General features: G+C 37.8%; 1 protein-coding gene across 1 annotated transcript in view; it reads right to left on the minus strand.

Moving 5' to 3' along the window:
* The window catches only part of PTPRR (protein tyrosine phosphatase receptor type R), an 87,457-nt gene extending 76,044 nt beyond the window's left edge, over positions 1-11,413 (minus strand). Inside the window, exon 1 of the mRNA XM_025163206.2 lies at positions 11,304-11,413. Within this exon, the coding sequence (XP_025018974.2) occupies positions 11,304-11,385 (82 nt within the window). The 5' untranslated portion in view covers positions 11,386-11,413. The remainder of the gene's footprint in view (positions 1-11,303) is intronic.
* Positions 11,414-12,413: the final 1,000 nt, after the last annotated feature.

The raw sequence follows: 12,413 nt of genomic DNA on the forward strand, positions 1-12,413 counted from the left end.
TGTTATTCACAACTGTTCATGTTCATGATATTTGTATCATACTTTTCTATTTAGTATTTTTGTAATACATTTAAAGGGTGAGAAAGGGACTAGGGACTCTGAGATTTATTTATTTATGTATTCACTCACTCACTCGCTCGCTCGTTCACCCACTCACTCTTTCCGCTAATGCTGGGAGACCATTCATTCATTCTCTCATTCATTCCATTTATATCTTGCTTTTCTCTGGAGTTTAAGCCCTGTACATGGGGATCTCCATTGAGGTAGCCAGGTTGAGAGGGAGTAACTAGTTGATTCACAGTTGCTTATAAGTCAAGAAGTGACAGAAACCTGAGTCTCCTAAGACTCAGCCTGATACTTTGTCCATTATACTATGTAGAGCAAGTTCCATAATTTTCAGTGAAGCTTATTTGTTCCAAGAAAGTTTTCAGGATTGTAGCTGCATTTGACTCATCCCAGGTTTCTGGAGGACTACAGCCTTAAGGTAGGTCATGAATTCTACATGTGAGTGCATGTGCATAAACATATAGTATTGGTTTGTGGTGAACCCACATAGAAAAGTGGACTCAGTGCTCCCAGATGTTGGTCCTTGCTTGGAAAACTATTTCCCTCTCCAACCAGCTATGTACTGCATGCTCTGTTCTCTCTCTCTCACACACACACACAAAGACGCACATAGATTACTAGTTTTAGTTTTTCAGGCATGGACACAATGATTATTAAAGTGCTTGCACCTGGTTTTAAAAGGTGCAGATATATCTATTGTCTGTCTGTCTGTCTGATTCATATTCTCAGAGCAGCTAACAATTATCAATGGATTGTAACAACCTTAAAATTTGTCGGACACTGCTTGGCCTATAAATATTTTAAGAATAAAGTAAAACATTTAAAGTAACAAACACCATTATTAAAATATAAGGAGTACCACATTAAAAACAGACATGTGCACATTAAAAGCAAGTCAGAAGAAAAAAAAAATCACCTGGAAACATAACTAAGGACAATGTCAGACAAGCCATTTTGGAGAGATAATGCCAAAAACTACCAAATACCTGTCATTGTAGACATAGTAGGAGGAAAGCCATGTTAGTCTATGCCTTTGATGGTGAAGTGATCTGCAGGTCATAAAAGTTTATGCCTTTTAATAAAATTTATTAATCTGAAAATATGTTCCAAGACTCCTTCTGACTTTTTACTTAATACTTCTGTTATTATATACTATTTTAATTAATTCCTCTGTCTATTTAGTGTTAAGGGCAGAACAGAAGAAAGTAATATAAGACATTTATCTAAAATAAGTATCCAGTTCCATGGACACTCCTACTAAAAACTGCTCAGAAGAAGAATAATTTATCTGTGTCTTAATTATTGTTCCATTTTCTTTTTTCAATAATGTCTCCATTCATTTACTTTTCCATTAAATGTGCCAATGGATAGTGAACTTTTTTTTTAAATGTCAAATGCCCAACTAAATAATATAACTGTCTGGAGCCAGCATCCCTCACATCTGTATCATCCACTTATCAAATTTAGCAGAATGATGGTCTGTATGTATTCATTTTTACTAAAACCTGAATCTGCAACAAAGCTCTAGTTTGATTTTGCATATTTATATATTTGTATTTATTTATATTTCAAATTTGTCATTTGATTTTGCATATGAAAAATAATAAGAGAATGAGCAATTGATAATATTTTAAAACCATTGATACACGTTAGGAATCATAGGCAATGAAGAAATCATATGTGCCCTAAGTAATCAAAACAGGAGTAATTTAGGTAGAACAAAAGAGGTTGGCTTCCTTTTCTGATTCACAGAACTGCTTTTCAAGCTCATCTATTTGAGAAAATAGAAATCTGATATTTGGGTCAACTGGATTTTGTGCGGGTTTACTCAGGTGAATTCAGATCTGATTTATTGGTCCCTAAGGTGTTCACTCTTCCAACTCACTAATACACAAAGTATTGATTTATTAATTATGTATAACACTTGGACATTTTCCAGAAGGTGTCAATCCAATAATACACTAAAAGATGCTGCCTTTTTACATTATCCCTGTGAGTCCACTGAAAATAATAAAAACTCTTTCACTTCCCACAGAACATAATTCAGAATTAGATCACCAAGCTTCTAAGGCAATAGTTCACATGAATAAATCCTACCTAACTTAACAATTGGCTGTGCTCACTTTTACCTAAAAGTTAATTTCCCACTTAGTTCTTCTTGTTTTTTTATAGTAATTTTATTAATGATTATAATTATAACAGTAAAAACTAATACAAACTAAAAAAGATAGAAGAAGAAGAAGAAAGAGTAGAAGTTGCAGAAAAGAAAGAAAAAAGGGAAAAATAGAAATAGAAAAGTAAGAATATAGAAAAATAAAATATATAAAGAAGTAACTTCCCACCTTCATCACAGCAAGTATAAACAATTTAGTAACTGATTACCTCCTCTTAAAATACAACAAATGATCTCTTCTTCTTATATCCCATCTCTTATCTAAAAACAAATCCATAAAGCATCATCATTTCAGTCTTGGTGTCAGCAAAAGTCCATTAAGGGTTACCAGAGATAACAGCATATCTATTTGGAGTTTAATCAAGTAAACCAACTTTATATTCCTTCCTTTTATTCTTAATCTTTAGTCCGTTCAAATAATGTCATGCAACTATTTCTTTTTACTTTTTCTTTCTCCCTTCTCAAAAGATTCTTCAAAACTTTAACAAAACTCTTTTGTAAATCCAATATAGAAAAATTATCCAGGTCACTCTCTTAGTTAATTGTTTGTATGTCCCTTTTGATTATTAAGACAGCAGCCAGTTTATGTCCAGTATAACATCTTTTTCCATGTCATTCTTGTAGCCTGTCATTTGTAAATCCACTTTCAACTCAGTCTCAGTCTTGTCAGGTAGAACTTGTCCTTCTTCCATAACATCTTTTAGACATAGTATCTCCATAGAGGCAGATGTCTCTGCTGACACTATTAAAATTAACTTCTAAGTCCATTGTTCAAAAATATCCTTCAATATGTCCAATGTTAGAATATTTTGCTTCATTCTATAATTGTAACTCGAGTTTATGTGTTCTCCTTTAGTTATAATCTTTAGCTCCCTCTAGTTCCCTCTAGTGTCCAATTTTTAAATCTTATCTTACTATGGTTTTTTTTTAATTCAAAACAAAAGCACTTTTCCACAGGAAGGATTCTGTATAATTAATTACAAAATCTTGTTTCAAATTTATCTGGACGCTTTGTCCATTTGTAACTTAGTAAAATCAAAGTTTTAATCACCCTTTTTCTGTTTATTCCAAAAAAATTTTTTTTTAAGTTCTTAAACCTGTAGATAAAACTTTCTTTCACTAAGGATTGAAGGAAACTCACCTGGTGCTGTCAAAATTGGTGATCCAAAGGTTTGTAATAGCTGAAAAGCAGTTAAAAAACAATTTCTGAAGGTGACTAGAAAAGGAAATATGTGAACTTAGTGTCCTTTCAAAGGTACCGACTGCAGTTTGAACAAGATAGCTATTCCCTCATCTCCCAGAGCTCTAAATCCACCAGAGACCACTATCTTGTAGTCTTCTTGTGAGAAGCATCTGTCTGGAGCACTTGTGGGTGATCTCAAGTCCTCTACTTGTCTGGGGAGGAATTATTGAAGAGCTGATCAACTCACTGACTCTTCATTCTGCTGCAGTTGTTGGCTCTGCTTTTCAGGAATGCTCTTCAGTCTGGCATTTCTTGCTCCAGAAGTTGTTCATAGATGTCTTGTAAACAAGCTTTGGGGATTGTCTCATCTATTTGGAACTCCCATTCATTCAATGCCCATCTTGAAAGACTCTGCTATGTGTCAACATTCTGTATTTATTGAAAAGCAACACAAAACAGAGTCTTTTTATTACTGATATCTAGAAATCAAAGAGTGACCTTAAATTTGGAAGGAAATTCCAATTATCTCAAAAGGGTATGCTTCAGATTAGGCAAATATGAACTTCTATTTCTTCAGAGGGCTTTGTTAATATTCTAAACTGATCAATATTTTTACATCATGATTGTATCTGGGTTTTACTGGCATTATTTCAAACTGTAGATCCAGTCTGATCAACAAGGTGGCAGTACCTGGCTAACCATGGCTGATCTCAAAAACCTAAGCAGAGTCTGACAAATTTAGTACAGGGATAAATCTTTAGGCCATTTCTTTACTTCAGTATAGCATCTTTCTTACATCATTTGTACTTTATTTTTGGAGATACCTATAGCTGCCTCAGTTAGCTGACAGTACCTACCTGACTTTAGTAGATTTCAAAAAACTAAGTCTAGACCTGGACTTGATTAGTACAACCTGACCCTAACCTGAGCGGTCCTCACTTAACGAGGGCAACTGGGCTGTTATTCAGCATACAATACCAGGATCATATTATGTCTATATTGAAAGACTGCACTGAATGCCAATTGTGTGTGTGTGTCTGTGCGTACGCACACATGATTTAAAGTGCTGGGCTTAAATTTTAAAGCCCTAATAACTAGGGGGCTTCCTATCAAAGGGGTTATCTATCACAATATAAACTTGTCCAAATATTACGGTCAGTGGGATAAGCCCTCTTTAATATGCATCTCTTTTTCAGGTAGGCACAGCTTTTTGTCACTAGCTCACTGGCTGACACTTGTAAGAATGTCAGCATTGCTCATGAGAAACAAGAGTGTTAAATAGGGGAAGCTGTCTTGTAATGACAGCGTCCACACATCACACTAAATGATGATTGCCTTAATTATGAATTGTTGAAGAAAGCCTTGTTTGTTTAATTATGGTTTGGCATTTAATTGTGGTTTGTTAAATTAGCTGGATTCATACAGTGCACCAACCCATAATGCAGTTTGATTCTGTCTGGCTTAGCATAATGTATCTGAGGATGATATTCCAATTCATCTTGCCTTACAATTCTCCAAGGCATTAGACAGGAATATCTCCCAACTGTACCCAAATGCCAGAGATCTAGTGCCATACTTCTTCATGTAAAGTATACAGTGTGTCATAATGCATGCTACTGACACAAATGTATAGATGATCTACAAAGCAACACCACAGAGAGCCTTCTAAATCAATTAAATCTATAAGTTATTGTATTGCTTTGAAAAGAATAAATGTATAGATGTACATATACTTAGTAGATTTGACAAAAATGTGTACTTCCCTCTGTTAACAGCAATGAAATCTACCCCCTGCCTATATATTATATTGGGGAGATTCTAAAAGAGATAAAACTTCAGCTTCCATCACTGTTTTCAATTCAGTGGATAATTTTCCTGAGTTCTTGTAATGCTCTCTGGCACAACTGAACTGATGTCTCAATCTCTCTATCCATTGGATTGCAATAAAGCAAATATTGCAGGGAAAGTGCACACCATTTCAAACTGTCCCTACAGAAGGCACAGCAGAGTTATACATCGGTCTTGGAAAAGGAAAGAAACCAGGTCACCAGATTGCTAAAGTCATTCTCAATCTAATCAACCTACCTATTACCAGTTTAGATCTAGGTCAGCATCTTCTCTAACAAGAACTTCTAATATATATGTTATTGACATTGTTAATGATAGGAATTGATTGTATTAGGTTTATCCTTTGTCCAGTTTTTGTTTCTCTTTGCAATTTGTTGTCTGCAGTCCATTAGGACAGGGGTGAATGGGCTAGAAATTTTGTTAAAGAAATGAAAGCCAAGTGCAGCACTGCCATTTCCCCCAGCTATTTCTTTTATGAAACAAAACTGAACATTGGGCTATATCTTCTGAGTTCTATGAAGACAAAGGAAGGATTATAGTCAGTGTTGTCCAAACTTGGCCACTTTAAGATGAGTGGACTTCAACTCCCAGAATTCCCCAGCCAGCCATGGAATTCTGGAAGTTGAAGTCCACTCATCTTAAAGTGGCCAGGTTTGGACAACACTGGTCTACATCCTCCTCACATATTTATAAGCTAATAAAATTTCAACAGTGAATCTTTTGCTGCAGCCCAAAATAGAAAGATAGTCACTGAAATTGGTTAATCAATTTAATGCCATGAAATAAAATTCTAAGTTTTTCAAAATCAAATTGGGTTGCTCATTCTAAATATCCTGCCTAGAAGCACTGTAGATATGCATACTACACAGCAGTAGAATTTATTTTCTTTGTCATGGTAAAGCAATTGTACAATAGAATTTCCCCTGTTTATGAACACAACTAGATTATCTTGAGGTGTCCATCTCCACAAGTCTTTCTTTCAAAGCCATAGATTTTATTATTTTCTAGTTCATTTTAGGCTGAATTTCTGGCTGATTCTAGCCAGTCAAGAATATATGTGTTTTCTATGACTTTTCCTGTTTTTCAATTAAAGCTCAACTTAAAGGTGACCGGATAGCTTTCAGATGTTATCTTGTTACTCAGTCAACTCCTAATAGTAATAATATTCAGATCCTAGCTGAATTGTTTGATTCCTTAGGATTCTCAGAAAAAAATGAAAGTTATCCCCAAAAGTATAAACTTGCACAGGATTCAGAATATGGATAGAAATAAACTACAATTGAGATGTGTGGGTTACAGCACAGCATTTAATAGCTTATTTCTATTGCTTTCTAGATCTGTAAACATCCTTCTTTGTGCAAGATTGTGGTCTGATTCTTTAAATAAGTGTTCAGATATACTGCCATAGCTGTTTCAACATGGCACTTGATATATTTATGGGACTTCCTTTTTACTCTTCTGTAAAACCTTTGCTATTGTCATTGCTATCACTTTCTCTTAAAAAGGATGTTCTTTTCAGTTGCCAGATGTATTTAAGGCAGGGTTTATCACACTGAGGTTCATGACCCCATGCACCCCCAAGGCAGTTAGCAATTTAGAGGGTAATTGCAAGTATTTAAAAAAAATTGTATCAAATATGTTAGTTAAACTTAGACTTATGGTATTACTAAGGTTATTAGAATTTTTTTTTTTTTTTGGTGCTGGCTTCCTTTTCTTAGCAGAGACTTGAAGATGCTATGATCAATACAGCCAACCATACTGTATTGTTTAAAATATTACTGATGTTACTTTGAAATGTACATTTTAATACTCACATATCTATTTATTTTACAGCATGTTAAAAAGTATATGTTAAATTTATTATTATGTCCAAAACAGGAATAATATTTTTGCAATATGTTTGATTAAAGCCTAATGTATTTCATATTTATAATGCAGTTGAAATGGACAAAAACCCTAGTTTCTGCAGAATGTAGCAAATGGCACCTATTATTATGTAGGAAACAATTATTAGATGCTGGCAATCTTTTCATAAAGCCCACCAATAGTTAGGTTTACCTTCTCTAAAAGATATTTGTGTGCCTCTGACATCTTTCCCTGAGTGGCATGTTGTAGTATACCCACTGTAGTATATCTACTGAGTGGCATGCTGCAGAAGTGTTTGTGTTGGTGAAGTTCAGTATTTTTAATGTTTTCTTCTATAGAATTCTATTATTTCTATTTAATATATAGATTAAGCTTTAATTATTAAGATTAAACAGTATATTTACTTCATGTCCAACCCTAACTCTAATGAAATCATGAGTTGTATTCATGAAGGGGTCACACAAATTCATTTATCATTTTAGTGAGTCAAAGTTTGAGAATTCTTGATTTAAAAATTAGTCTAAAGCATTGTTCAAAACATACTTACTTTGTTCTAGAAAGGTGCATGTTACTGTTATTGTAACAGATCAAACAATATGTTCTTTGATCTCATCCATGGGCATCCACAGGGGTATAAAAGGGGATTAGTGATATCACATGCATTACATATCAGTGTTCAAATAATGTGAATTATTCACTTGTATGATCTGGTGTCATTTATGGAGCAATATTATGTGTGAAAAGTCTTTTTGACATCAGCACGTCTTCTACTGGTTGCTTATCATCTTATCTATAAAACAAATCAAGGAGGTGGCTTGAGTCATTGCAGAGTTAGATAATCACCTTCTACAAATGCATCCCCCCCCCCATCAATGTGGTGAATATTGTAGATTGTATGTGTGTGGTAATAGAATTATCCCACAATGAAAAGTCTTTTCTGTTATGAATTCTGGATGAAAGCCATTTTTTAAAAACTGAGTTGTTTCAACCAAAGTTCAAAAAAGAGTGGATTTCAAGAAGATCTGCAGCAACATTAATTACAGTACATTTTAAGGATATATATGAATACATGACACTAATTCGTAATTTATAATTCATAACTATAGGTCATAATTAGATGAATTTCCCAGTTCTGTGGGCCAGAAAATTGATTCCTTTTTGCTACAGGAATCATACTGTTGGTGTTTTGTCAATAACAATGTTATAAGACATAAAAAAAGTGTGTGTGTATTTTATAGAAGCTAGAAACCTAATTCTCACAGAAGACAAATACATCTAGGCTATGTAGTGTATGGTGGCTCTCATGACTGCATATTACTGAGAGAGAGAGAGAGAGAAATCCTCTCATTTGGAAAAGAAATTAGTTATGGAAATTGCAAGACTAGAATCTTTTTTCTTGATATCTACATACTTTGTTAGTTGCAGAAAATACTGTGCTTTAAATCATAGGGGGAAATTATTCATGTATTAACTCTCACCTTCAGCTTCCCAGAAACAAGCTTTCTTCCTCAAAAACAAAACCAAACAAAAAACACATATAGATTGACATCCAAAAAAGATAATAATGTATTAATTTGCTAAAAGATTATTTAAACAAATGTTCTTAAGATCAATCCTAAGATAGATCTTAAATCCTAAACACAGTAAATAATGAGCACATTGTCAAGGCCTATGATTTCTCCTTAGGTGAGGAGGAGGAACAAAAAGTTGTTACCAGCCCAGACAATAAAGTCAGCTTTTGCCCTTTAAGACAGAAACATCCACAGAAACTGATGATTTCATCAAAATGAGAAAATGAACATTGCACTACTGCAATACAAGCTCCAACCTTTTCATAGACTGCCCATAGACGAAAGGGTAGAACTTGTATCACTATGGCTCATTTCACCATCTGACCCCCTGCCCCTACCGACACCATTGCTGAAGCATAGAGTTTAGGCCCCAGCATAAGATGGCCACGGCAAACCACTTCCATATTGTTGCCAATAAAACTGCATGGAAATGTCCATGAAATCACCAGGAATTGAGCTTGACTTGAGGAAGACCTCTATTTTACCTTTATCCAGCAATATAAGACCACAGTAATAGATTAATGTAGATCTGTTTGACTGAAAAACAATTACAGGCAACACAATACTTTTGAAGGGAGAGGGCCAAAGAATAACCTGAAGGAATGCACTGTAAAGGGGAGATGGGCTGAAAGGAGCTTACACAATTATAGAATGGCACTGAATTTGGGTTAATAGGTCACTGGGCCCTAGGGGGACGCTCAGGCTAGATCTCTCCATGAAAAAATAATTTTCCCCATGGTAACCAAGCATTTTGCTTTTACTGGACTATTAGTGCATGCATTAAAATGACACAACCATATTTAGTGTACTTATACACAGTCTCTAAATGTATATACAATTTTAAAGGTTTAAAATGCAAAACTGATCCAAATATGAGAATTCAGAGTTCTCTGGGTTCGCAACAATTAGTTATCAAGATTTTTAATTCCTCCTTCGATACTGTATTTGAACATTCTTTGTCCCTTCAATACTTTCCAGAATCCAACACATTACATTTCTACTATAAAGCGCTAACCTGTACATGTCATTTGTTTTTAGTAGGATTTATTCTCAGGTAAGTGCAGTTTAAAAAGATGCAAGCAGGAATAAGCAAATAGTTGGTAAATGGCACTGACAGAAAGGTTTCATAACATTCACATGCTGGAGCAATTATATGTAAATTGAATAAGCAAACATTTGGAAAGAATTTAAATAACAATACAGAAAGAAAGAGGGTTTCAGTATCCGAGTCTTGTGAAACAATATCTAAAAAAAATGATTGGTAGATGGTGCGGTTCCACCCTTGGGTGAAATGTGCCTGTGATCCCTTAAGATTTTTCTGCCTTCAGTTTTACAACCTTGGCTTTCACTGCTTCCAGGCTGTACCCACACAGGGTCATTCAAACCCAACATCTGAAGAAGATAGATTTAAAATGGTAACACTCAGGTTCCAGTGGCAGAAGAATTTCACACTGTTGTTTCCAAAAGGCAATCTCGAGTAAGAATTCTCGCCATTCGGGTGGCTAGGATTCGAGACAGCCTCCGCAAAGCAGAGGAGCTGCTCTTTTACTGGAGGAGCTAAAAGAATCAGCGGAAGCCTCGGATCCTGTCTGAGGTCTCCCTCGGCGAAAGAATACGTACAAACAAGTCACGGCTTGGCTAAACCTGACAGCAAGAGTGGCAACGTATCTTCCTGGGGAGAAGGGGTGGCCATTTGCAGTGCTATTTACTCCCTGCCTTTTCTGGAGGCTAGAAAGGGTTTCCCTTCCCGAAATGCTATCCCCACCCTTGAGGGCACAGGAACGTCCTCCCGCTGGGGAACTGAATTGATCCGCGCCGTTCCTTGGGCCGACCCTCCAAGGCATCTTCCCTCTTTGAAGATCTGCCTGGCCTGAACCCGCAAGCAGTATTTTTGGGAAGGGCCGTATTTCACGGGAACCGCGCTCATTCGGACAGATTGGGACTGGGAACTCTCCGCTATTCCCTCTCCCCGACGCCCACGCGCCGCCCGGGCCAGCTGCTCGGCTTTTCAAAGGGCTCCGGCTGCTTCTGACCCTGGTGCTGAAACCTAGAAATAGACGGAGGAACTACCGGTGCTCCGCCGCGCGCGCCGAACAAAGCGGGAACTCGAGCTTTGGCGAGGGAGAAATCCACCCTGGCGGCTGCGGAAAAGGAGCATTGATTGCTTAAGGAAGCGCGACGGAACGAGGCGGTACAGCAGCGGTGCCCCCGGAGCCGACCAACAGCGCCGGAGGAGTCACCACCAAAGGTTTGCCTCTTCTCAGCCAGCTCTGCAGGCACCAAAGCAAAGGAGCAGATAAAAGAGGGATCGGGCGTCTCGAGCGGATTCGATCCCTATTTATGTACCGCCCTCCCCAACTGTCCACAACATACTCATCTGCCACCATGACGACCATCCCGCCCGCAGAGACCCCACCCCATATTGGCCATTACTAACAACAAGTGCTTGAACGGGTCGCGTGAAGTTGGCTTCTCTGGCAAGCAAGCAGAGCGAGCCTCTTTTCCCCCCATATTCGCGACGGCTGAAAGGGAGACACCCACCCACCCACCCACCCACTGCTCTCTGCCGTGGCCAGCCAGGCTAATTTTTCCTTACCTGCCGCCTGGAGTTGAAGCCAGAGGAACACAAGGGAGGCGGCCGTCCTCCACATGGTGCGTTCGTGCAGCGGGGAGAGCATCGCTCCGGCTCCCGCTGGCCGCCAGCGGTGCCAGGCTTTGCTTCTCATCAGGGCTTTCCCCCTTCTTGGTGAATGAGCATGCTTGGAAGTCCACGCAGATGCAGTACAGACCGCGAGGCTGCTGCCCTCTCCTGGCTCCAGAATTCGCGCAGGACGCGTTGCGAGGCAGGCCTGATAAAAGTGGAGGCGAGAGTGTGTCTTGCTTCCATAAGCCTTTGGCTAAAGTTTAACTTTTCTCCTTGAGGCTTAGCGCCATTAATTCTCTGGGATGACTATCAATCTACCTGGATTATGGCTGTCAGATCTAAACCCCTAAACCTGGGTTTCTCTCCCTCTTTGTTCTCAAGATGGAATATGATTAGGTCAAACAAACACTGAAGCAAAAGACAAAGGGGACTGAGTGTAAGGCAGATCTAGGAAAGGTCCCAACCTTCCTGCCATCAGCAAATACAAGATACATAGTCACTTCTGCTGGCCGACTCACACAGCTAGAAACCCCAGTCACAGGAAAGTTTTCTCCCTCCCCCAGTGTCATACTTTCCCCTCTGTGGTTTTGGATGAAAAATATAAAAAAAAGAGCACCGGTAAAAGGCTCTGCCCTGTGATTCTGGAGAGGTGGAAACCACAGAACATTTTCTTCTTCACTGCTCCTTTTATAGAGACATTGAACCAGATTTATCCTCCCTCTGATCAGCCAATATCTTGCTAGCTCGGACTTGGCCTATCCAAATGATACTTAGAGATAAACTACCATTTATTACAGCACACTTGCTAGGTTTTTGTGCAGCAGTATCTAAGATCCATCAGACCTTGACAGCTCAAGTTCCTGCTACATAGGTATATTTTATGTAACTTTAGATATTATCTCATTTATAGCTTAGACTTAGATTGCTTCTTTTTGATTCCACTCATGGGTCCCACTCAGGCTGGCCAGTTCACATGGCCAGTTCACATGGCCAGTTCGTCCTATTAGGACTCAACAGAAGTGGGTAACTAGATGTTATTCTATAGACTTCAGATCGTCCGTG

The sequence above is a fragment of the Python bivittatus genome, unplaced genomic scaffold (assembly GCF_059951505.1).
Source record: "Python bivittatus isolate LINGU-HERP-01145 unplaced genomic scaffold, Pbiv_v1 ctg000330_np1212, whole genome shotgun sequence".
Classification (NCBI taxonomy): Eukaryota; Metazoa; Chordata; class Lepidosauria; order Squamata; family Pythonidae; genus Python; species Python bivittatus.